This window comes from Vombatus ursinus, unplaced genomic scaffold (genome assembly GCF_900497805.2).
Source record: "Vombatus ursinus unplaced genomic scaffold, bare-nosed wombat genome assembly UNPS02014778.1, whole genome shotgun sequence".
NCBI lineage: Eukaryota > Metazoa > Chordata > Mammalia > Diprotodontia > Vombatidae > Vombatus > Vombatus ursinus.
The window spans coordinates 44,677,904-44,704,981 of record NW_020954556.1 but is presented as its reverse complement, the minus strand read 5'-3'; the positions used below and the strand labels follow the sequence as shown (position 1 = coordinate 44,704,981).

At 38.6% G+C, this 27,078-nt stretch overlaps 1 protein-coding gene across 7 annotated transcripts in view; it reads right to left on the bottom strand.

Annotated features, from left to right (window-relative positions):
• The window catches only part of LOC114045195 (follicle-stimulating hormone receptor), a 270,986-nt gene that overhangs the window by 13,612 nt on the left and 230,296 nt on the right, over nucleotides 1-27,078 (bottom strand). For 6 of the 7 annotated variants that reach the window (XM_027865040.1, XM_027865044.1, XM_027865042.1 and 3 more), the window contains 2 exons: nucleotides 16,722-16,907; nucleotides 10,070-11,511 (listed from right to left, as the gene is read on the bottom strand). In XM_027865040.1, the coding sequence (XP_027720841.1) occupies nucleotides 10,281-11,511; nucleotides 16,722-16,907 (1,417 nt within the window). In that variant the 3' untranslated portion in view covers nucleotides 10,070-10,280. Of the gene's footprint in view, nucleotides 1-10,069; nucleotides 11,512-16,721; nucleotides 16,908-27,078 lie in introns of those variants that run through there. The other variant, XM_027865046.1, reaches the window with a different exon arrangement.

Genomic DNA, 27,078 nt, shown 5'->3' with positions numbered 1-27,078 from the left:
GTGTGTGTGTGTGTGTGTGTGTGTGAGAGAGAGAGAGAGAGAGAGAGAGACAGAGACAGAGAGACAGAGATAGAGAAAGAGAGAAAAGGGGAAAGGGAGAGGAGATGTGGAAGAGGGGGAAAAGAGGAGATGGGAGAGAAAGGACAGGGAAGAGAGAAAGAAGAAGAAGAAAGGGGGAGAAGAATTTGTAGGAAAGCAGTATGGTATATTTCTGCCACTATTTGTATGATCTTGCACATAATTTTACCTCTTTGGGACTCAGTTTTGTCATCTATAAAATGAAAGTGTTGGAGTAGATGACTTCAAGACATCCCCTGCAGGCTCATGTCTGTAATCTATGAGTCATATATTCATTTGTAGGTTGGAATCAAGTCAATAAGCCATCACTAAGTGCCTACTAAATGACAGGCACTAGAGATAAAAAGAAAGGTAAAAAAGGCTCTTGCTCTTAAGGAACTCACAGTCTTATGGGGAAGACAACATGCAAACAACTGTGTACAAACAAACTATATATATGATGAATAGGAAGTAATCTCAGAAGAAAGGCAGTAGAAAGAAGATGGATCAGAAAAGTCTTCTTGAAGATAGTGAGATTTAATCTAGGACCTGAAAGAAACCTTGGAAATACAGAGAAAGTGACAAGAGGGAGAGAATTCCAAGCTTGGGGAACAGCTAACAAAAATGCATGGAGTTGGGACATAGAGGAAGGAACGGTAAAGATGTTAGTGTCAATGAAACATAGAGTGAAGGAGAAAGGTTGTGAAGGTAAGAGGGCATCAGGGGCTTTAAAAGCCAGAGGATGGACAGGAGTGGAAGAGACAAAGCAGGGAAAACAACCAGAAGGTTATTGCAATAATCCATATGTAAGATGATGAGGGCCTACACCAGTAGGATAGCAGTATCAGAGGAGAGAAGGGGGCATATAGAAAGGTACAATTACAAACACTTGACAATTGATTGGATATGAGAGGCTAGAGAGTGAGTTGTTGAGGATAACACCCTAGTTGCAAGACTGGGAGAATGGTGGTATCTTTCATAGTCATAGGGAAGTCAGGAAAAGGGGAAGGTTTGGGAGGAAAGACAAATTCAGGTTTGGATATGTTGAGTATAAAATATCTAGGAGATATCTAGTTCAAGATAACCAAGAGACAGTTGGAGATGCAAGACCAGAGGACAGGGGATAGGTTAGGTCTGATAAACAGATCTGAGAATCATTGGCATAGAGATCATAATTGAATCTATGGGAACTACTGAGAGCGCCAAGTGAAACAATATAGAGGGAAGTGGTCCCAAAAGCAAGCTTTGGAGGATACTCTCAGTTAGTGGGTGTGATGTGGATGAATATCCAGCAAAGGAGACTGAGGAGTGGCCAGACAAGTAGGAGGAATACTAGGAAACAGAGGGTGATTGACAGTATCAAAGGCTGCAGCAAGGTCAAGGAGGATGAGGGAGAAAATAATTGAGAATTAAGAGATCTTTGGTAATGTTGGAGAGTGCCTTTTCAGTTGAATGGGGCTAGGCTGTGAAGAGTTAAGAAGAGAGTTAGAGGAAAGGAAATGAAGGCACTGGTTATAGACAGTCTTCTTAAGGAGTCTAGCCACAAAAGGAGGAGAGATATGGGGTGAAAACTAGTGGGAATGGATGAAGTAAGATTTGGGTCAGTAGTGGATGGGGGAGACATGGAAATGTTTATAGATAGTAGGGAAGAAGCCAGCAGACAGGGAGAGATGTAAGATTAGTGACAGTGTGGTTGAGGGTGATGGTGGGGCAATCTGCTGGAGAAGATAGGTTGTAATGAGATCACTTATGCATGAAGAGGGATTTATCTTGACAAGGAGGACCATCTCTTCACGTGAGAAAGTAGTAAAAAGGGAGATAGTGGTAGAGGCACCTGAATGATGTGAGGTGAGGAACAGGGTATGAGAGGGAGCTCTTGGCAAATGGCCTCATTTTTTCAGTGAAATTTGGAGCAATGTTCTCAGGAGGATGTGTTACTACAGAGGAAATATAAATTCCCAAATTATTCATTCTTTGTCTTTACTCTAACACACCAACCCTATAAGCTTTCCTCTTACCTCTTGTTTAGAAATACTGTATACAAGAAAAGGTTCTATATAGCAAATTGCAATGATATAATCTTTTCATACTAGGAAGTGATCATTAGGGGTTTGAATTAAGAGGCAGGGTAATACAGTGAAATGAATCTAGGGATATAGGAGACCTCACTCTCAATAAATGTCTAGTTTTCCTTTTTCTATCATATATCTCTTTGATGTTATTTTTAAATAGCCTTTTCTGCACAATTCATTGTTACTAATAAGCTATGTCCTAATGACACGCACCATGTGTCCCTTTATTTTTCTTTAAGTGACTTACAATTTAGTTTCTTTGAAGACTGTGACATTCTATCTTTCACAGTCATATAGAATCACTGGAGTATTTTTACTGTTAAAAAGATGTTTTTCTGTTTCAAGAAGCCTGGGTCTTTGAAAGTGTTGAGCTATTTCCTAAATACAACTCAGCCTTCTCTCTTCCCCTGTTTAATCCCAATGCTAAGTTCATTTTGTCTGTTTGCCGTTTCTATCCAAGATATACAAACCAGTTTAATGAGTTTTTCATTTAACTGAATATCATAATCTAGACAACAGGCATCCACTTGCTTTTCTCTATGAGGATAGATTGAATTCTTTTGAATGATTCCAAATCTTATTTAGGAAGCTCTGCAGTCTTTGGAAACGATGCAACTAGCACAATGCCACCTACAAACAAAATTATCTGGAGGACTTCATCATGTAGTTCTTAACAGAGGGATTGTGAACTTGTTTTCAGAAATATTTTGAAGACTGTATTTCCATATAATTGGAAATATTGGTAATTACATATATTTTATTTTATGCATTAAAAACATTTTTCTGAGAAGGGTTATGTAGCTTTCACCAGACTGCCAACGGTGGCCATGACACAATAAGGGTTAAGAACTCTTGCTCTTTACAAAGTTTCTCTGTCTTTTGGACTGTGCCCTGTACATTGTCTCTAAGAGAGGCAAATACCTTTGGGAATGATACATATCCCTATTTTATGCTTCACTTGATGTTAATAATCAGAGAACGATCAAAGCTATTCTTATTGTAATTTATCAGTTAATCTTTTATGATCCTAATAAATGCATGGAAGATACCTAGTTTGAGGGAAGCCTTTAAGGTTGCGTTTTACTTTAGTGGATTAGATTTTTTTTTCTTCAGTATAGAAAAATAAACACAGTGGGACTTTGCATTCTCTATATCTTTCAGGCAATCAAACAATGGTGCAAATGTAGCCTGCTGTGAATATTGTTTGTGAATGCTTGTCTATCCTGGTCTCGTGTTTTCATCAAAGATGGCCTAGATTATGTACAAACTATTCTAATAAAGATTTTTAAAGATGACAAAGTGAGCGCAGGGCCTGGTAGCTAATGATACCTCCACACTTGTTTTCCCCTGGCCCCCAACATAAATGTTGTTCATTATTTGTTTTCCAGGCACTTGGTATCTTCATTTTCAGACATAAATGAGAATCAATCCTGCAGTTCCCTCAAATTTGTGTCTATTCCAGCTTGGATCTCCTCTCTGTATATTTGGTTTGGTCCAGCTGCTATTCCCTTCTTGGTTTTTTTTTTTTTTGGTGCCATTTCTACTTGTGCAGCACACTGGGGACTGTGATGTGAGACTAAATGTGGTAGCTCCGTTGTCATTGACAGAGGATATTTTGTTGAAGAAATCTTGACAGACCTCTTCCATTTTCCATCTGTTTGTTGTCCTCCTACTAGTTTCATTCTTAAATGTTATCAGAATGATCTGGCTTAATTGAGTCTCCTGCCATGTTTTGAGTATAAATTCCCTTTTTTCCCCTCTACCACTTTAACTATTTTATGAGGCAGTACCTTTCATAATCTTCCATCAACCTCCTCCATAAAGTTTTTTTTTAATTTAAAAACAAATGTTATTGCTACCTTTGTTTTTTATGCAACATTTCCCAAAATCTGCCCCTTCCCATTAGAAACACTAGCTCTTCACTTTTCACAGCTTTTCACAAAGAAAAACAGTTAAGCAAAGCCAATTGACAAAGGGACTATCTTACAATGTATGTAACATTTGACACTCATAGCCCCTATATCTTTTCTGAGAAGAAGAAAGTGTGTTTCATCAAATGTCCTCTGGAAACCGTACTGCCAATTCCCCTAATATGGGTTCATCTACTTTTGTGGATTTTGTTTGGCTGGTTTTGTTTTCTTTACTTTGTGCCAGTTCACATAAATCTTGTCTTTCTTTGAATTCTTCATATTTTTCATTCATACATTATAAGAATGTTTCATTATGTCCCTGTACTCCACTTTGTTTAGTCATTCCCCAATTGACAGGCACCTGATTTATTGTCAGTTTTTCTTTTTGTTACCGCAAAAATCTGCCATGACTGCCTTGCTAGAAATGGGACCTTTCTTCCTATTTGGACATCTTTGAGGTAAAAGCCTAGTTTTAGCACCATTCATTTGGGCTATGATTCAGTTAGTTCACTCCAATATGCCAGTGAAATAGAACATTGGTCTTTTATTAGCCTGATGAACAAATGTGATCTGATAGGTAATCCTAGTATGACCAGTATAATAAATACCCTATAACTTCTTTTCCCTTGTTGCTTCCTGGGGTCAGCAATTTGCCAGGTTGATAGATTTTCATTATGTTTTGCTTCCAAGTAGAATAGCAGAAATTCATTTATCTTGGGTTTGCTATTTGTAAAGTAGTATGATACTAACTTTAAATATGTACCTGTAGATTGAATCTTCTGTCAAAGTATAACCGACTTATGCAAGAATGAGGGTATTAAGCCAATCTGGATTGTTTAAGAGATATGAATACCAGGATGCTTATCAAGACTTGAAAAACACTTTTATAAATTAGTGGGCATAAAGGCCTCAGGAGAAAAAAATAAGAGAACTGCTTTCTATTTCCAATTTATCCAGTATGTAGCTTGTTTGTATATAATTATTTTCATGTTATCTCTACCATTAGATTGTGAACTTTTTAAGTTCAGGGACTGTCTTTTACCTTTCTTTGTGTCTTCAGTGGTTAGCACAATGCCAGGCACATGTAGACATTCAATAAATGCTTTTTGATGAACTGTCAATAGAGATTTTTGAGTCAAACTGTAACAACAGTTTAAAAAGTTTTTCCTGCATAATTCCAAATTATTTTTCAGAATAATTGGACCAATTCTTAACTCCACCAATGGTTTATTGTATTAGTAGGTCTATCTTCATGCAACCACTCCAATACTATTGTTTATCATCTTTGCCAAGTTGATAAGTGTGAAGCAAAAACTCATTACTGGAGATTTGGAGGGCTCCATAAAGTTTTGCTAGTGAGTTCATATTCTAAACTAGTGTTTATATTGGCTGACCTATTTCTCTACTTGGCAATGAGATCAATGCTGGCTAGGGTTGTTTCTAAGTTTCTTTCTCAATGTTAGTCCAAGTCAACCTCTGTTCTTTTATGTATTTAACATTTCTCAGGGTCAATAACTTATTTGAGTAGGTCAGGTTGGAGTAATTTTAATTGCATACCATATCTTTTCATTTGTACTCTTTCTCATTTTGTGTTGGATTTTTGACTTTTGATTTAAAAGTCATGCAGACAACTGATTTGGAAGTGATTTGCACATCAGCAACTAGTTATATCCTTTCTGTTGTAATATAGTCAACTCTTTTTTTTTTTTTGGTTAATACCAAAAATACCAGTGCTTGCCATGTCTAGCTCTTCTTCTTCTTTTTTTTTTCCAAAGCAAATGTTCCTTACAGATTGGCATGAGGCTTCTGTGTATTTTAGAAGCCTTGGGCATCTTTCATTTCATAGACCTGAACCATATATTTCAAGATATATTTTATGGTCCTCCCTATGCCCACTTTTACACTGGAAACACTAAGTAATAAAATCTATGATGGTTTAAGTTGGAGAATCTTATTGAGCTCTTTGTAGAACTTCTTTACCTCCTCATCCTTCTTGGTTAATGTTGGTGCATAAGCCGCAATTATTGTCATTGTGATCCTTTTGCTCGTGCATTTCATGAGCATTTCATAACCAGAATTTATATGAAATGATGTTTTTTTGTTGCCTTTAGAGGTATAATAAAACCAAACCTGACAATTATTTTATTTGGATCTTCAAACAGGAGAAACTATGAGCCATCTTTCCATTTAGCTACAACCTCTTTATATGTACTAGTCTCTTTTATGGTGAGAATATCAATATTAATATAATTCGTTTCCTCCAGTGGTGTATTGATGTGCATTTAACAAAGATTCTGACATTTACTGTTAACACTTAATGATTACAGATCATATTATCATAGACTTACAAATGGAAGGGACATTAGAAGCCATTAAGAATAACCTACTTGTTTTACAGATCAAGAAACTGAAGATGAGAGAGGTAAAATGACTTGCCCAAAGTCCCATATCCAGTAGGGTCTGTGGTGGGATTTGAACCCAGGTCTTCATTATTCCATACCCAGAGCTCTATCTACTACTTTATGTTGAGTCTAGTTACCCAGAATCCCCTGTCCCTTTTTCACCACACTGCCACCATCATTTCAACAGTGTAAGACAAGGGGGCTGCATAGAGCTGAAAGTCATTTATTTTTATTTTTTGTTTTTTGTCTCTACATGTAGCCCTCTTTCTACTGTGGCACTTTCAAGCCTTGGAACCTTTCCGCTATGCCATACTGTCTTTACTTTATATGGGAGAGAGAGAGAGAGAGAGAGAGAGAGAGAGAGAGACAGACAGACAGACAGAGACAGAGACAGAGACAGAGAGAGAGAGACAGAGAGAGAGACAGAGAGAGACAGAGAGAGAGAGAGGGAGAGACAGAGGGAGAGAGAGAGAGAGAGAGAGAGAGAGAGAGAGAAACAATGATTTTCATAGCATTTCTCTTTTACTTCTTGGGCTTATGAAAACTATAGCCACAGATAAGAAAATGGAAAATTCCTTGAGAGAAAACCAAAAGGAATAGTGAGGTTTGGTGCTCTTTTCCAACGTATCCATTCCAGAGAAGAATTGATTAGATGATACAGAGGCTAAGGCCATACTTACGGGTGGGAAATTCTATGCAGTAATGAACTTCTGTCTTTGAAAAATCTATTCTCAGATATGTTCCAAAGTTTGTGGGGGGGGCGGTTGCAGAGAAAGTTTTTGGGTGCATGAATTTGGGTGATGATATGATGTTCTGGGCCTTTTCCCATCATTCTTCCTTCAAAATAATTCAAAAGGCTCTGGGGACAGAGAGGGTTCTGAAGCAGGTACACTTTTGAAAGTGACAATTGATCTTGCTATTGATTATTTGAACATTAATTAATTTGGGGGTGGAGATCTCCAGGTGGATTTTGTATTTTTTCTAAAATACTCTTTCTTTGAGATTATTATGTATATATTTTAATTGATTTATTGTGAAGTTGTTATATTCCTCAAATGGAATATAAGCTATTCAGGGTGGATACTGTTTCATTTTTGTTTTTTAATCTCTAATACTTTGTATATTTTGGTGGGGTAAAGGAAGGGGAGATGGGGACTAGACCTATGATTTCATTGGTTTATGGAGGAAACACCTTCTAACAATACAGAATAGCACATGTTCTGCAATTTATAGTCTTAGTGAGATGTCTGAGGAACTGAGAAGTCAAATGCCTTGCCTAAAGTCACATACACAGGAAGTATCATAGGTAGGGCTTGAACACAAGTCTTCCTAACATTGAAGACAATTCTTGTTTTTTTTTTTTTTCTTTTTTGGTGAGGCAATTGGGGTTAAGTGACTTGTCCACAGTCACACAGCTAGTAAGTGTCAAGTGTCTGAGGCTGGATTTGAACTCAGGTCTTCCTGACTCCAAGGCTGGAGCTCTATCTACTGCGCCACCTAGCTGCCGCTGAAGACAATTCCTTATTCCCTATTCCATGATGTCTTCTACCTAGTAGGTTTTAATAAAATGTTAATTTGGCTGAATTCAGACACACATTTTCTAGTACTTCTATCACCTGTATTTCTCTTTTCTTTAATGTGTCCTCTTCTTCCTCCTTCCCATGGGTCTGCTACACAGTGCCTACATGACCTTGGTCACAGATAGGGCAATCATAGATTTAGAACTAAATCTGGAGATTTCATTCTACTAAAAAAAGGAACCTCAGAAAAGATGATGTCTAGGGTTCTTTTCAACTTCAAATCTTACGATGACAGTGCTTTGCAAGAAGATTACTTTCCCCTGCTTCCTCTCTTTTCCTTCCTTCCTTTCCTTGCTTGCCTTCACCTTATTTATCTTTTAAGTCTTTTAATAGCCTCCTAAAAGTGTCAATTAACCCTAGTGATGGCCTTTAGTGTTCTGAGCCCTGTTTTAGAGAAAGGAAGAATATGAAAGCTAAAAAAAGATAACTGGCTACAAGCTATAGGGCAGGGACTGAACATAAATAAAGGAGATTTGGGAACTGGCCACAGAAATCCATAAGTCCTTTGTCATATGCTGTTCTTTGTTGTTAGTAATAAATTTGGAAAACAGCGTAGAACCTTCCTGATGGAAAGAAGGGAACACAAATTCAAGGACAATTTCTTTTTCTATACTGGTTTTTGAACCATAATCTTGTTTATTTAATGAGCACAGTTACTTTTTTTTTTGTTAAAGCTTTTAGCACTGTTTTTAGTCTAAACTCTTCCTTTCATACTTCACTACATATAAATCATAATTCTTTTAGAGCCTTGGAACTTTCACACATCTTCACTTTAACAACGTTGCCTTGGACATGACCTGCACAAAAGCCTAATCAAATTGGTTTGACATTCCCCTAAATCAGAAGATAAAAGGGCTTGACTGAGGCAGAGACTTGCTTCTTGTGAGCATCCATGGGGTGGACATCTAGGGACTCTGAGTCCAACATGTTCAAGGTCCCAAGTTTCCCTCCAACCCCACCATTTTTACCATAATCCATAAAGTGTTTCTTCTTCTTGAGACATGGATAAGCAGTCAAAAAATTCTAAATTATTAGCTTATTTGAGAATAATCTTGCTTTAACAAGTGCCATGTAATAAACTGTTCTAATTCATTATTTTAGTTTCTTGTCTTGTTTTAAAGTCCAGAATTTCAACTTTCTTGTCCCAAGATACTGGTAAGGGACATAGATCTGTTCATTTGAACCCTATGGATAGAACTGAAGCAATTTTAACAAAGTTGCAAGAGGAAGAGAAGGAAAAAGCTTATTGAGATAGGTGCTTGGTTCAATGAGAGAGTATACTAGACCATGGGTTTTAACCTGGGGTCTATGAACTTTTTTCCCAATATTTTTATAAATGTATTTCAATAGAATTAGTTTACTTTATAATTCTATATATTTTATTTTATATATTTAGAAACATTATTCTGAGAAGATGTCCAAAGGCTTGGCCAAAGTGCCAAAGGGGTTGATGACACAGCAAAAATGAACAACCCCTGTACTAGACCTTTTAGAATTAAATCAGGCTGACCATGACACACCATGCAGTGGAGTTCTTTTGGGGTGAAATTTAAGAGACAGAAAGGAAGCCATTAAGATCAGATAGTAAGTAAAACATGTGGAGGTTGGGTGGAGTGGAAGAGGACAAAAGTTAGAGCAGGAGTCCTAGGGAACAGAGAAATCAAGAGGCTAAAATTCTATTCCTAATTCTTCTACTCTAGTACTTTAGTAGTCATTTCTCCAAGATGAGGCATAAGGGAAATGATGTAATTGAAAGTTTACTACATGGAAAGTTAAGAGACCTGGGTTGTAGGCAAGGGCTCTTCTATTTATCAATCATACGACCTTGGGAAAGCTGCTTGAACCTTCACTTTCTTATTTGTCCAATAGAGTTGATTCCTGCCTTGTCCACCTTGCTAGATTGTCATGAGAGTCAAATAAGACAATTTTTTTTTTTAGCTAGGCAATGGGGTTAAGTGACTTGCCCACAGTCACATAGCTAGTGAGGTTTATATGTCTGAGGCCAGATTTGAACTCAGGTCCTCCTGACTCCAGGGCCGGTGCTCTATCCACTGTGCCACCTAGCTGTCCCAAGACAATGTTTTTAAAAGCACTTTGTAAATTGTAAAACTCTATACAATTGCAGGGTATAATTATTGTCAACAAAATGCTCAGCTCTTTTCTCACAAATGAGGAAACTGAGGCAAACAGAGTTAAGTGACTTGTTCAGGGTCACACAGCTAATAAGTGTCTGAGACCAGATTTGAATGGTTCTGGATTTTAGGGTAAATGGTTGAGAGGGACAAGAGTATAAACAGCTCCACTGTTGGTTTTGGCCATTGGGGGACACTGACCATTTCTTGGATGGGAATTGTGGATAGTAGAAGAAGTTTCTGTCCTGTAAATCTGAGCCTGCATTTCACAGCAGCCAAATTTGCTCAGCAGAATAAAGAAATCCCTTCTAAATGTTTTAGTGAAGATGGCATATAGGAAGGGGTTGGCACAGGAGTTGATAGGGTAGAACAGAACCAAAAGGATCTTTGACTTGGACACAGTTATGAGGGGCATCTTGACAGAAGCTGAGATGGCAAAGAAGGAGATGGGGGCCATGCAGAGGAAGTCAGTGAAAATGAGCATGGCCATGCGCTTGGCAATTTTGGTATCACTGGTAGAGGAGATGATATTTGGGTTCCTCACAGTGAAGTAGATATGGGTGTAACAAGTACAGATGACCACAAAGGCCAAGACATTGAGAACAAGGAGGGATATAACATAGAGCTGTGACAAGGGGCTATCAATGTCCATGGGCAGGCAAATGCTCACCTTCATGTAGCTGCTGACACCAAAAATGGGCAAGAGGGCAACTGAGAAGGCAAAGATCCATCCTATCAACATGATGCTGGCAGCATGGCGGAGTCGCACCTTGCGGTCCAGCTGCATGGCATAGGTGATGGTGTGCCATCTCTCCAAGGTGATGGCTGTAAGTGTGTAGACTGAGAGCTCACTGGCAAAGACAGCGAAGAAACCTGCAGCATCACAGCCTGCACCAGTTTGCCAGTCAATGGCATAGTTGTGGTACTGACTCTTGGTATGGATATCCACTGAAGCAATAAGCAGTAGGTAGACACCAATGCAGAGGTCAGCAAAAGCCAAATTGCACATAAGGAACCGGGGGACAGTGAGTTTGTACTGACTGGCGATCAAAATCACCAGCACCACAATGTTCCCCATGATGGACAGGATACTAATGAACCATATGAGGACTCGGAGAAAGTTGTAGCCCATGATGTCTTCACATGGGTTAAACGCATCAGGCTTAGGAGAGCAAGCAACATCAACCACTTCATTACATAAGTCATAGTCAAATTCAGTTTCTGTTATATCGAGCCCTTTGTCAAGACTTGATACATACTCTTCTTCCATAGATCTTCTTCTATGACCCCAATCCATAGCCAGATCATCACTGTCTTGTCTCACAAAAGATTTATTACAAAGTGGATGCAACTCAAAGCTAAGAAAGGAGGAAAAAAAAAGCATGCGATCAATGGCTTGATTGCAGAATGGCAACCACATTACTGCATTTTTATGTGACAGAAATGGTGTGGTTTTTGAGATTTCTCACCCTCTGTACCACCTTCACCCCTCCCTCCCCCAATTAACAGCTCATTGTCTTTAAGGCCAGGTGTAAGGGTTACTATTATTACTTCATATTCTTACATTCTTCCACCTTACTTTCCCTCCCTCCCTATCTCCCCATGTCCTCTGTATCCAATGACACAGAATCCAGGTATTTTCAGTGGCTATACCCTACAAATAAAACTCCCTCACCTTTGCCCTTTGGCTTCTCTGGTTTCCTTCGAATCTCAGCTGGTCTCACCTTCTCTAAGAAGCCTTTTTCAGTTCTCCCTAGTCTTAGTGCCTTCCTTCTGAGATGATCTCCAGCTTAGTCTGCTTGTACTTAGCTGGTGGCATGTTGTCTCCTATTAGACTGTGAATTCCTGAGAGCAGGGACTTTTTTTGTGTGTGTGCCTTATTTTACATTCTCATTGCTTAGCACAGTGCAAGGTGGATGCTTGATAAATGCTTATTTTTGTTTATGTCATATAGTCAAGTAAAAACAAGAGAATATGTCCCTCACCTTGGATAGTCTACCGAGAAGATAATCTGAGTGTGGGGAGGAAGGCCACAGGGTCCATTTATACCTTTACCAAAGTAGGTAACTTTCTCCTTCAATTTGGTTGGTTGGTTTGTCCTTGAGTGAGCATGAGTTGTTCCTGACACTCATGAGTAAATCATTTCTTTACCATCCTGCCACTCCTTCTCTCCCCACCGTAGGGTTGGTCACTGTCATTCAGTCCAACCTCATTTTGTAGATGCAGCTAGGTGGCAGAGTAGATAGAGTGCCAGGCCTGGAGTCAGGAAGACATGAATTCAAATCTGGTCTCAGACACTTATTAGCTGTGTGACCCTGAACAAGTCACTTAACTCTGTTTGCCTCAGTTTCCTCATTTGTAAAATGAGCTGGAGAAGGAAATGAAAAACCACTCCAGGATCGTTGCCAAGAAAACCACAAATGGGGTCACGAAGAGTTGCACATGACTGAAATGACTGAAGAACAACATCAACAACAACAACATTTTGTAGAAGAGAAAACTGATGCTCAGAAATGTGAAGTGTCAGAGTAAGAACTAAAACCTAGGTCTTCTGATTTTTTTGTATGTTTTCTAACTTTGCTGCTTACTTAAGACTATAATGCATATTATTTTTTAGCAGACTGTTTAGAAATTATTGACATGTCTATTTCTTTTCATTGATTTTTATAAACATATGTATGTTGCATATATATATATATATATATATATACACACACACACACACATATATATGTATGTACAGGATCTATTATTTCACTGGTGTAGGTAGGTTATTCCTAATGAGAAAATGCCTTCTGCCAATGTAGATTGGTACCTGTTCTATAATTTGTAGTAATTTAGAGAGTTGCATATTATATATTAATATTGCATATTGATAGAAATATTTTGTAATGTGGAGCTCCTGACCCAATTGTAGGGTCTTTAGTCCCTTTGAACTTGAGAACTTAGTAGTAGTGTGCTGCTTTTCTAGCCTTCTCATTCCCCTTCCCTACCACCTTGACCTGCCTAGATAAGAAAAATCATAAAAGTTGCTCCTATTAATAAATACCTTCTCTAAAACAATCGTATTGGTAGGCAATAAACGTGTTGATTCATTCTTTATTCAGTTCCTTCTTTGTACCCTCTATCCTTCCTGTCTCCCACCTTTCCATTTCTTCTCCCTAGCCTTCCATTCCCTCCAACTTCATAACCATGATTTCTTTCTTAGATACTTGGGGTGGGGAAAGGAGTTAGTATTAAGAAGGAAAATGCAGTACCCTAGAGTATCTGAGCACTAACCCACTTAAAAAGAGAAGTTGACTTATTCAGGATTCCATGCTATATTCCCTTCCAGTTCCTCACATTAATTTTCTCTGTCTCGGTTTCCATTTTAACTCAAACGTTCAAGAGAATTTGTCAATGTGGAAGAGACGTTTTAAGACAGATTTGTATTGAGGCCAAATGATAAATATTCTAACCAGACAGATGAATGCCAAATATAGAGAATATCAAGATAATCTCTCTGTTATCAAACAGCAGCTAAACTAATGGTAAAGTCTCATATGGGAATTTTATTTGAATATAGTAAGTTCTCTATTAGTAACCAAATATAAGATGCATGATTCACAAAAACACATGCATACAGACACACTCTTCCTTTTTATCTTTCCTTTGAAGTAGAAGCTATAGAATATGAATGTAACATCTTTATTAATCATGTCCATAATCCAAGTTTCTGGTTCTCTGCTGACTGCAGTGAAGAGTACTGTAAAATACTCCAGAGACTTTCCTAGCAAGAGATTGCTCAAGCAGAGGTAAATGTAAGAGGTGCAGAGTGTGCATTTACTAACACTAATCCATTTAATATTGGTTAGTATTAGTTGGAAGCCATTTAGTAATACTAATCTATTTAATATTGGTTAGTATTGGTTGGAATGGCTTCCAACCAAGTACCCCAGGGTACATGGGCTGGGTTATCAATTAAGTATAGCCATCTTTGAACCAGAAGCAAGCCTGGGAGAGAATACTGCCTTCCAAAAAATACAAAACAAGTACATTTTTTTCCTCTTTGCTCAAAGAAAACTACTCTTTGAACCAGGGCAAGTCTTACTTTTTTAGAAGCAAGAGAAAGGTTTTCATATCAGAACCTGAATTCTCTTAAAGAAGCCTAAATAACTGACATGTAGAAAATGGAAAATAAGTCAGAGGGAGAGTTTAGAAAATTCCTGCTAAAGACAGAAATCTTTTTGATTTGGTCCAACAGAAATGAACCCATCAAGATGGAGAGGATCTCAGTGTCATAGATAGTTGAATCAGCTAGTTGGAGCAGTGGATACAGTACTCGGCTTAGAGTCAGGAAGACCTGAGTTCAAATGTGCCCTCACTCCTTTACTAGTTGCATGACCCTAGGCAACTCACTTAACCTCTACCTGCCTCAGTTCGCTTATCTTTAGAATGGGGATAATAATGGCATTTCCCACCCAGAGCTGTTGTGAGGATAAAATGGGGATTCATTATATTCCACTGTCCACCACTGTGAAAGTGGTATCTCTGGAGACCTGTTCTCATAGCCAATCAATCTACAAATATCTATTAAGCACCTTTGGTGTACTGGACTTGGAGTCAGAAAGTCCTGGCTTCAAAACAGACATGTTGAAGTTGTGTAACCCTAGGCAAGTCACTTATCCTTTCTGAATCTCAGTTTCCTCATCTTCAAAATGGGGATCATAATAGCATTTCTCTCATAGGACTATTGCAAGGATCAAATGAGATAACATAAGTAAAGAACTCTCAAACCATAAAGTGCCTAAAAATGTCAGCTGTTATTATTACAGGGCACTATGGGGGATAGTATGAGCAGATATAGTTCCTGTGCTCAAGAAGTTTATAATCTAGATAGGGAGGCAAGACACAAAAAATATAGGAAAATTTCATAATACATCAGTCAAAGTACAATAAATCTATACAAGGTGTGACAGTTAATTATGGAAAATAAATAACCAGTACATAATAGAAGCCAAATGTACAATAGATATGAAATGAGTCTATTCATTTTAAGTGTATACGATAAGCAAGTGCTATAGGAATTTAAAGGGAGAGCTCATTTTGGGCTGGGAAGGCTTCCTGGAATGAGAGCAACCTGGTGCTGGACCATTAAGGATAACAAGATGTCTAGTTCCCTGATAAAACACAGTGCTCCTGGCCACAGTCTCTGTTATGATGTGTTAGGACCAGAATAGGGCAGCTAGGTGGTTCAGTGGATAGAGTGCCAAGCCTGAAGTCAGGAAGATGACTCTAAAGATGAGTTAAATGTGGCCTCAGACACTTGCTAGCTGTGTGACCTTGGACCTGTCATTTAACCCTGTTTGCCTCAGTTTCCTCATTTGTAAAAGGAGCTGGAGAAGGAAATGGCAGACCACTCCAGGATTTTTGCCAAAAAAAACCTACAAATGGGGTCATCCAGAGTCAGACACAACTGAAACAACTGAACAAGAAGACCAGAATCTTCCCAGCAGCAACAATAAAATAATGCATGTTTGCAGAATGTTGGCAACATTCCAGGCAATGCTCTGAACATCTCTGAGCCACCTGCTTTTGCGTTGATCTTAATGTCCTTTGAGATTTCTGCTGGGGGGGTTTCAGTTTCAGGGACTTGTAGGCTAATTGGTATCTTTCTTGCCCTGGTAGGAATTTCTATTTCTAATAAGAAAAAGGCAGCCCTTCTGCCTGGGCCTGGGCCCTTATGAATTCTAATTGTGGAGAGGAGTTGTGATTGGTCTTGAGTTAATCTCCAAAGAACTGGCTGACTGAGGATAGTCTCTTAATGCATACTAATGGTTCTTTTGCAAAAGCAGCCCTTTATCTGCAAATCATCTAAGTGGGCCTCAGCCTAGCCCTAAGTGGATCTCATCTTAGCTCTAAGTCATTTTAAAAACACTTCAGGACTGGAGGACATTTCATTCATGTCTGTGCATGTATTTGCCTGGGTGCACAACCCTCTGTATGTGGTTTGTTTGGGTATTTGTGTTTGGACTTTATACTAGTTCTCTCAGAAATGATCCCCAATGTGATTGTAATAAACTGAAATCCATAGTTAGCAGGTAAACGTGCTGGATTTGGGATTAAAAGGATAAATCTACATCTATGTAAATGCATCCTTCTCCAGATGTTAGGCACTTGAGTGATCTGGCAAAGATTTCTTGGAATTCTTGTAATCCTTTTCCATCCTTTTATTACCTCTGTTCCTTTTTTTTTTTAAGTTCTTCTTTCCTTTCCTCCTGACCATTGGTCAGTTTGAGCTTAGAATGAAATGAGAAGGCTGACCTCAGTGTGTGTGTGTGTGTGTTTATATTTTGTGTGTGTTGAAGGGTACAGTGACAAGATAGTTCAAGAGAGTAGCAAACCCAAAAGGGAAGATGAGATGACAGAAGGGTGAGAGATTCCAAGTGATGGCATCAGGAAGAAAAGGTGAGTTTCCACGACAATCTGGTCGTGCTTTAGGCTACATGTCCCTAATGGACTGGCTGGGTCTGTTGGTATTCCAAAAATGGCCAAATAAGACTGGATGAAAAGTAAGGAAATGACTCACGCTTGCCGTCTCCAGTTTGCAAAGGCACAGCAGTGGCTGGGGTAAGTGAGGTTGGCTTCCACGAGCTTGGCAAACTTTTCCAAATTGGGGAGGGTTTTAAAGTTGTAAGCTGACCTGGCCTTCAGTTTCTTAAGATTTTTCAAACCATCGCTGGGGAGGGAATGGATCCTTGTTCTGGAAATATCCCTTTAAGCAGAAGTGGGGAAGGAGAAGAGTCTGGTTAGCAGAAAGATCTTAGAATTTCTTGCTTAGAGGATGAAAGGCCAGAAATGCTCAACAAATATCCACATGAAGTACAGGGGGCTTTCCTTACCCTAGATTATCTTGTACATAGTCATATTCCTAAAGTACTGCTTCCTTATTGTCCACTCTCCACTCAGAACTTTCAGTGATTTCCTATTGCCTACAGGTTAAAGGCCAAACCTCACAGCCTAGCCCTATATAATCAATTCAAGCTAATCAATCCTGTTCTTTCTAATATAGACTATACAAGCTATGCCCACTAGACCAGTTTATCTCAGCTTCTGTGGTTTACTAATGGCATACAAACTCACCTGATGAACAGAAGATGCCAAAGAGACATATAGGCTGGCCATTTTCCTCCAACCTCTACAACCCCTCCCCCAGTATTAGCTCTGACACCGTTTTATACTCAGGAGGACAAAAGATTGCAGCCCTTTACAAATGCATCAATCTAGGACCAAGGAAGCCCAGGCCAGTTTTAATACACTAATTAAGAATAAGCTAGAATTGATAATATTCCTATAGTGTTCCAGGGTTATATTTATAAATTTAGTCATCTTAGAGGCAGCTAGGTGGCACAGTGGATAGAGCTCTGGCCTTGGAGTCAGGAGCACCTGAGTTCAAATCCGGCCTCAGACACTCGACATTTATTAGCTGTGTGACCCTGGGCAAGTCACTTAACTTGGATTGCCTCACCAAAAAAACAAACAAAAAAAGCAAAAAAAAAATTTAGTCATCTTAGCCCTTTCTATGTGTTCCACCTTCCCCATCCCCAGGGACTGGGCCTGAGTCTGACCAGTTTCTTGAACATACTTTGTACATTGTTTTCTCTATGACTTTGGTAAAGCTCTTGTCATTGTCTAGACTATCTCCTCTGCTTTCTACCTCTCCACACCCTATTTTTTTCTTTGGGCCAGCTCTCACTTCCATAGGCCTTGCCCTCAGGGAGCATTTGATCTCATGGGGCAGTAGAAGGAAGACATTCTATTCGACAAATTTTTATTGAGTACTTACTATATACCATTAAATGAAGTGATATTTGTAATGTGCTTTGTAAACCTTGATGTCAAATACAAATACTATTATCTATCTATATCTATCTATCTATCTATCTATCTATCTATCTATCTATCTATCTATCTATCTATCTGTCTATCTGTCTGTCTGTCTGTCTGTAGGTAGTGCATGGGGTATTCAGGGAAGACTAGCACCTCTGGGGTGAGGGCTTGCTGAGCCCTTTTCAAGGCTGCTTATCCACCTTTGGTGTCCACCTATCACTCAACTCTCACTTGTGGCTCCAAGAAGCCGTAGCATGCGCAGTGACCACACCCTGGTAAACCATCTTGGCAGACAGACTAAACCAGGTTGAGGGTAACTGATGGGCCACAAACCCGTCTGTGTCTACTCCAAGCATGTGAAGACTTCCCCCTGTGACAAGGGCAGGTGAGAACAATTTCTTCCAATGGCTGTGAAGACAGCTGAAGCAGGCACTGTGAAGCACTTAGAGCTTGGTCAGACACAGAAGATGCCAAGGTCATCCATTGCCTCCCAAGCCATTGCCAGTAATCCTGATTTTTGTCTTGCCACTGGCCTTTGATGACTCTGGAGGACAGAGTGAGGCTGGGGACTTTGTGCAACTCTGCCTTGCTTAAATCCAATTCATGCAAGAGTCAAGACATCACCCTGTGATGTCTTTGGGCTTCTTTGAAAACAAAGGACAAGACAGCAATATCTATCATTCAAGGAACTAGGTGCTAGAACTGGGGATACAAAGGTAAATATAGACCCTGACCTAAGGAGGCAAAATCCTGCCCTTTAGTCACAAAGGGGCTTTCTAATTCTATTTTTATTGATATCTTTTGATTTTATATCACCTTTATTTCCAAATATATGCCTCCCCCTTATAACAAAGACCAAAAAGAAAAGATAAAAAAAAAAGCAATTCAGAAAAAACAAACTGGTATATCAAGTCTGAAAATCTATGCAATGTTCTACAAGTACGGTTCTCCATGTCTCCAATGAAAAAAGAGGGAGACTTTTTCTTATCTTTTCTTTGAAGTCAAGCTGAGTCATTTTAATTTAATAGCATTCAAGTTTTTTTTTGTTTTTGGTTCTATTCTTTCCATTTCCATTGCTATAGTCATTGTGCGTATAGTTTTTCCTGGTACTATTTCCTTCACTTTGTATCAGTTGATATATTTTCCACACTTCTTCATGTTCTTCATGTTCATCCTTTTTTATAACATGGCAATATTCATTTATATTCATTTACCACAACTTATTTAGCCAATCCCCAATCAACGGGCATCTTTCCCTCCTGTTCTTTGTAATTACTAAAATTCATGCTATACATATTTTGTTATATATGAGGGCCTTTCTTTCTATCATTGACATTGTTAGAAAGGTACAGTGTTTAGTTCTAGGAATATAAATATAAAAAAGAAACAATCCTTCTAACTCAGAACCAAAAAGCATTCCATTCTAATGAGGAGATATGACATGGACCATAATACATATATGCAAAGCAGGTGACGAAAGGCACAAAAGAGATATTGGAAATAGTATTCTGGAAATATTTGAAAATTAAAAGATAACTAACAGCTGGGAAGGTCAGGGAAGGTTTCCTTGGAGAGGTGGAAGCTGAACTGAGACTTCAAGTGGGATAAGAATTCTGATGGTGAAGAGGAATGAGCATGTTACAGGCCCAGAGCATGGCTAGTACAAATCTTTGGAAGCAGACCATAGAATGTTGGTGAGAAGATGGACTGCACAAAAGGGAGGAAAATGAAATGACTAGAAAGGCAAGTTAATATTAAATTGTGGAGATGCCTAAAGGCCGGGTTAAGGAATTTATATTTTTAGCTTAGGGAGTCACTGAAAGTTTTTGATCAGAAACCTGGTTTGGTCAAACCTATTGATTGTGGATTCCTTGAGGGCAAGGATCGTCTTTTGCCTCTTTTTGTATCCCCAGAGCTTAGCATAGTGCCTGGAGTATAGTAGGTACTTAATAAATGTTTACTGATTGCCTGTCTTTTTCACCATGACTCAGAAACTGCTTTATCCTGGATGATCACTTCAGCCCTGGAATTCACACCTTGGAGGTATCCTCCACCTTGGGGTGTCCCTCCCTCTGATTGGATAACTTCTCTATACGTAGGTTCCCAAAGGGGGTACTAGAACAATAGGGGATGGTAGTGGCCTTAGGCACAATTGGGGGGCATTGAATAAAAATAAGGAGGCCCGTGGAAGGATAAGGAAAGAAGAGAAAAAAATTTTGAAAAACCCTTTTCCATGTATTTTATCTGTTGTGTAACAGAGTTAAGTTTTCAAATGCAAGTTTGGAAATGCAAGTTATAATGGATCAGTGGTCAAGTCTGCCAACAGGTTTTAACAAGCAAGTGTTGGCAGATGAGTGTGTAGCGCATTGTTGGGGAGTCCAGAATGCATTGGTAGGAATATGTGTGTGTAATGACTTGTTTACAATATGGTACTATATGGTTACATGATGCAATATTGCATCATCAAAGTTTCAATGTAGGAAAAAACCCACAATTTATAATAAATTGTTAAATTTAAGATACATCATTTAAAAAATGTTTTATAATTTTTGAAATGGTGCAAATTTAAAAAAAAAACTGTTAAAGGGCTAAAGATAGTAGATTTCCAGGGGAGCACTGAGTAATTTTTTGGGGGGAACCTCTGCTCTAGAACTTCTATTTAAGGACAGTGAGCAGACCCAGCTATGCTCCATTTCCCACCATGCTGAGCACTTCCAGACTTCTCAATCATGGCCCTGTCCTGAGTACTTTCTCTTACCCCATTTTCAGTTTCCTTTTATGTGTTGTTTTCCCCATTAGAATGTAAACTCCTTGAGGGATGTCTTTGTTTTTGCTTGCATTTGTATTCCTAATGCTTAGCACAGTGCCTGGCACATAGTAAGAGTTTAATAAATGCATGTTGACTGACTTCTCTGAAACTTTTGACCCTGTAACTATCCTTTTCTCCTATATCATGTTCTTTGGCTTCTGTGACAATTTTAGTTAAGAGAAAAACGGGGAGTTGTCTGAATAGACTGATAAGGATGCACAGGAAATTAATTGATCAATTTATATATATATATATATTTTAAAAAAAGAATATACAGAGGATGGAAGAAAGGGGATGGAAGGAAGGATGAGTACAAAAGTATGTCTCAAGTCAGTAAGAGTAGGATTTAGACTCACTACTATTTGGGATAAGCTGAGGCTTGTAATGAGGACAATGAAACTGGTTTCTGTTTGTTTTAGCTTTATTTGGGGGGAAAGAAGAGGGTCAAAGAATAGATCGAATCATTGCTTGAAACAATGATTATCAATAATGGAGAAAAGCTAGAGTGGGTCAATTCATTTTGCTTCTATTTTCTCTGCCAAGAATGACTTTTGGTCTATAAAGAACAGGACAAAAATGAGGAATAGGAAGTAGAAATCCAAGACAAATGGAAGAGAGTAAGAGGAAGTTCTAACTGCCCTGGATGAGTTCAAGTCATCGGGTCCAGAGGACACTAAACAAAACAAAACACCAAACTAGCAGACATGATAACTGAGCTGATGTCAATTATTTCTGAAAGATCACAGAGAATAAGAGATGTATAATAGGAATGGAAAAGAGTAAATGTTCAAATTTTTAAAAGAGGGAACACAAATGGGCTTAAAAACCATAAGCCAGTAAATTTGATTTTAATTCTTGGCAAAATTTTAGCCCACATTGTGGTGAGTAAATATCTAGAAAAGGAGCAATCACAGAGAGAGCCAGTAAGGCTTAATTAAAAAAAAAAAGATTTTGCCAGATTCACCACACTGTTATCTTTTACAGGTGTAGCATAATGGTAAATCAGGAGACTTCTATAGATTTAGTTTACCAAACTTTTAACGAAGCATTTTGATAAGGTCTTCCATGCTATTTTTGCAAACAAAATGGAGAGATATGGGTTAGACATTATAGAGGCAAGCCATATTTGGAACTAGTTGAATGACTGGATATAAAGATAGTGATTAAAGGTTTCAGGTCAACTTGGAAAGGCGTCTACTGGGGTTTGTGATTAATCCTGTGCTATTTGACATTTTTTTTCTTTTTTTTTCTAGCTCAGTGAAATAATTTTTTGGTAATTTAATTGAGATGCCATTGAATAAATAGATTAGTTTAGGTAGAATTGTCATTTTTAATATATTGGAGCTGATCAACTAGAGAGTATCCAGAAGAGGGTGACCAGGATAGTGAAGTGCCTTGAGCTTATACTTTATCAGTTAAGGGAACTGGGGGTGTTTAACCTCAAGAAGAAAAGACTTTTGGAAACCATAATAACTGTGCTCAAGTATTTGATGGGACATCGTGTTGAAGAGGGCTAGATGTATTCTGCATGGCTCTGGAAGGCAGAACTAGGGACAATGGCCAGAAGTCACAAAGGAGCAAATTTAGCCTTGATGCCAGGAAAAACTTCCGTATATTCTACGTGTAACTGACTGCCTCAAGAAGTAACATGTTTGCCTTCATTAGAAATATTTTAGAAAATCTCAGGTGACCACTTTTCAGGGATGTTACAGGTGGGATCTTTGTTCAGGTATGAGTTGGACTAGATGGCCTTTGTGGTCCCCGTTAACTAGTGAGATCATGATCTTTCCATTTTTAAAAAAAAATTCAGTGACATTAGTTTGTATACATTTCTCCAAACAGAAGAGCAGCCCAGTGAAATGGAGAGAGGGGACAATTGCAACTTTAAGAGTCCCAGAAGACACCAAAGGCATCTCCTATAATTATGGTGGCCAGGTGGATTTCAAGAAGAATGAAAGACTTATTGCAAAAGGAATATCCTTCTTCAAACCACATATCCTCCTCAACTTTTGTTTTAGAAAATGTGGTGGCAGTATTTACAATCTTTATAAACTTCTTTGGCTTGTGATTGATGACACTCACAAGCAACGTGGGACCTCAGAATTCTTAAGTGGGTGGTTTGTTATCTGTACTCCTAGTTCCCTCTATCTAAGCCGCTCCACTCCTAGGCGTCCAGCCAATTGTTCTGTTCTCTGACCAGTCAAGAGACCCAGTCAAGTTCATGTCCATGCTCTATGTTCTGGAATTCTCTTCATTCTTCCTATCCCCATCAAAAACAGGTCTCAACAAACTGTCATGTCGGGAAAGGGTTTGAAAGCCTTTTTTGTCCACTGATGGAGCTTTAAACACTGGAACAAGTACATTCGGGAGTAATGAGGTTAGGGGATAGAGTTTTAGGCAAAGCAACCCTCAAGCACTCTTTGAATCCTACTGTATGGGTGACTACTTGCTCACCTGATTCATAAGGTCAGACTTTTCCTATTTTTTCCAAATTCAGTTGGCTCTTTTTCCTCTACATGAGACCTCAAAGTTTAACATGTTCTAAGAGCACCGAGAGACCCTTAGAAAACTTGGTCAGATTCTATAATTGGTTCCTATGGCTAATAACAAACAGAGGTTCCCCTGAGTCAACTGGAAGCACTGTTAGGATTAGAATTCACTTTTCCATCGCTAGGAAGCCTCTGCTGATGCTGATAGCTTATGTTGTCCTGTTTCCTAAGAGGATGTGCATATCTTCCCTAAAAACTCCTTAAGCCTTTGAATATCTGCTCTTCAAGTACTCAATCATTCCTCACCATGGCATGAAACTGCAGACCTCGTCAGATGAGGTCCATGTACTTAGCAGCTTGAGATATGAGGAAATATTGATATTTTATTGGCCAGAGAGTAGAAGGATGCTGAAAAGGCTTTCTATTTATAAGAATGCTGAAATGCCCAGGTATTAGTTTACATTTAAGTTAATCCACCCAACAAGTGAGTCTGTTTACTTCCTAAAGTGTGTTTCTCTTGTTACCAGGTATACAGGATGCTTCTCTGCTTGTTACTTTTGATGGTCTCTGTCAAATGTAATTGCCTTCTACATAAACATATTTTGTTCTCCTGAGCTCTCTTTAAACTAAGATTTTTGTCAGCTGGCTTTCCGACTAATTCCCCTTTGCAAAGTTTTGTTTCAGTCTCTCATTTGGCTCAAAATCTTCCCACATCTGTCAATCAATCAGCAAATATTTAGCGAGTGTGCAGCCCATTGTTGCTACAGGGGATATAACAGGAATGGTCTCTTCTCTTAAGTAGTTTAGGATTACCAAGTATTAACTGACACATACGTATGAAAAGTTAAATACTAGTTAATAGTACAAGAAAGAATACCAGTGGGAGACAATAGGGACCTAGACAGATCAGAATTCAGGGCCAAATTAATGAGGCACAGGATAAGCTCTGCTGTGCTGGGAAGGGATAGACACTATAGTAACTTAGGTCCAAGATCTGGATCTGGATTTTAGAGATTACTGTGTCCAAACCCCTTATTTTACAAATGAAGAAAAAGTGCCAGAAAGTTTAATTGACTTGCTCAAAGTAATTCCACAATGAGTCATTTCCTTTGTCTATCCATATTTTTAAATGTACATTTTTTCAATAGAGATGGTATAATCTGTCCTGAAAGAGTTTGCTTTCTTTGCTGTTTTTGCTGTTTTTATTTGACTGGCACTTTGAGTTGGTCCAATCAAGGCAGTGTTTGCTGCCATTACATATTGTACTACCACAAGCTCATTTCCCTCTCTGGAGTTGTAATGAACCTAATGGCTTCCACTAGCCATATTGTTCAGTTGTTTCAATTGTGTCCAACTCTTTATGACCCCATTTGTGATTTTCTTGGCAAAGAAACTAGAGTGGTTTGCCATTTCCTTCTTTAGCTCATTTTACAGATGCCCAACTGAGGCAAACAGGGTTAAGTGACTTGCCTAGGGTCACACAGCTAGTAATTGTCTGAGGCTGGATTTGAAATTGTGAAGAGGAGTCTTTCTGATTCCAAGCCCAGTGCACTATATACCGTGCCACCTAGAGGCCCACTAGCTATATATAGTACCATGCTATAGAATACTATATTTGGAATTAGAAAATCTGGTTTCAAGTTCTATACAAGCTGTACAAGGCATCTCATCTCTCTGACTCCCCAATTTCCTTATCTGTAGAATGAGGAGGTTGTACTCGATGGATTTAAGACCCCTTCTGGTTCTCTATTTGTGACTAGTTATGGGTATTTCCTCCATGGGTGCAGTTCATAACCCCTCCATCCTTTCTAATTCTGTCATTCTTTCCTCTCTCCTTCCATAAATCCTCCATATAGTATCTACCTTATATGCTAGATTCCTTCCTATAGATCTTTGAAAATACTTCTTCAAATATGAAATGAGAATAATACTATTTGCACTATCCACATCACAGGATTGTTGTTAAGAAAGCTATAAACTGCAAAGGGCTATATAAATGGGAGTTGTTATTATTCTCTTCACTCTTTCTGAGCCCTTCATATATTCACCCTGTAGTGAATCCTTGAGCCATTTGAGATAATGCACATAAACTGCCTTGCAAACCTTACAGTACTATATAAGTGTGAGCTATTATTATGGTTATTTTACACAAATATACTACTCCCTAACCTATCAGCAGATTTTCTATTGAGGACAGCTACACTGTCTGTTAAAGTCTTTCCTTATTCAGGTTAGACATCTCCAGTTTCTTTAACCAATACTCAGATGCAACTACTTCCAGAAATTTCACCGTTCTGATTGCTCTTCTCTAGACAATATCAAGCTCATTAACGGTCTTTCTAAAATATGGCACCTATATCCACTCCCCCCCACCTTTATCCCCAGAAAGAGTAATCAACATTTGCTTCCTCCATTTCATCTCCAATACTCTCCTGAGCCTCCCATGCACACCCTTTGCAATCCGCCTGTTTGAGCCTAACTCTCTATTGAAACTAATCTCCCAAAGGTCACCAAGACTTCTTAATCACAAAATCTGTTTGATTTTTTCCCCCTTTTTTCATCCTCTTTGAAATTCCTCCAGTTTTTTTTTAAACTGTTGACCACACACTCCTCCTGGATACCCTTTCCTCATTTGGCATCTTGACACTTCTTTCTTTTGCATCCCTTCCTACTTCTCTGGCTATGAATCAATCAATAACTATTTAATAGAAGGACCAGGTGTGTCAATTGCTGCAGTAATTTTAAAATAATTTTTGAAAACAGTTTTACCCTGTTACTATAACATATCTATAGAAAATGCACTTCAGATACAAATAATCACTTGCAGGTATTATGCTTTTTCTTTGAAATAAAAATTTTCATCTTAATATTTCTAATATGTGTCAGTGCACTGAATAAAATGCTGCAGCTTAGTTCATCAAGGCATTCTTAAATTCTGGTCCTCCTAGTATGCCACATTAAGAACTGAAGATACAAAGGCAAAAATGGAACAGCCAATGTCCTCAAGGAGCTTTTGTTCTATCTGGGATAAACATGTTACAAAATTATGCATAGCTAAAATATGCAAAAGATAAAGTTTGGATGTAGAGAGGGCTGGCAGCTAGAGAGATCAGGAAAGGCTTTATGTAGAAGGGGTACTTGAGAAATCATTCAAAGGAATAAAGGATTCTAGGAGACAGAAGTGAAGGGGAGAGAGCATTCCAGACACAGGAAGCAGCCAGTGCAAAGGTGCAGAGATGGCAGCTGCAGTGTCCTATTTAAAGAACAGCAAGGAGTTCAGTTTGTCTGGTCCATGGTATTCAGGGAGTATTGTATAATGAGCCTGGAAAATTAAACTGGGCCCAGGTTGGGAAGAGATTTAAAAGCCAAACATGGGAATTTATGTTTTATCCTAGAGGCAATAGTGAGCCATTTGAGTTAAGTAAGTACGAGAATAACATGGTCAGACAGTCACTTTAGCAAATTTTTTTTTGGCAGCTCTGTGTGGGCTGCATTGCAGAAGGAATGGATCAGATGCAATGAGACTAATTTTTCAGCTATTTGAATAGTTCAGGTGAGAGTTGATAAGGGCCTGAATCTGGATGGTGGCCGTGTGGATAGAGAGAAGAGGATGGCTAAAAGAAATTACGTGAAGGAAGAAATGACAAAAAAATGGCAACTGACCAGATATGTGGGATGAGTGACAGTGAGGAGTCAAGGATGACACTGTGAGGAGAAGGATGATAGTGCCCTTGACAGAAATGAGGAAGCTGAGAAGA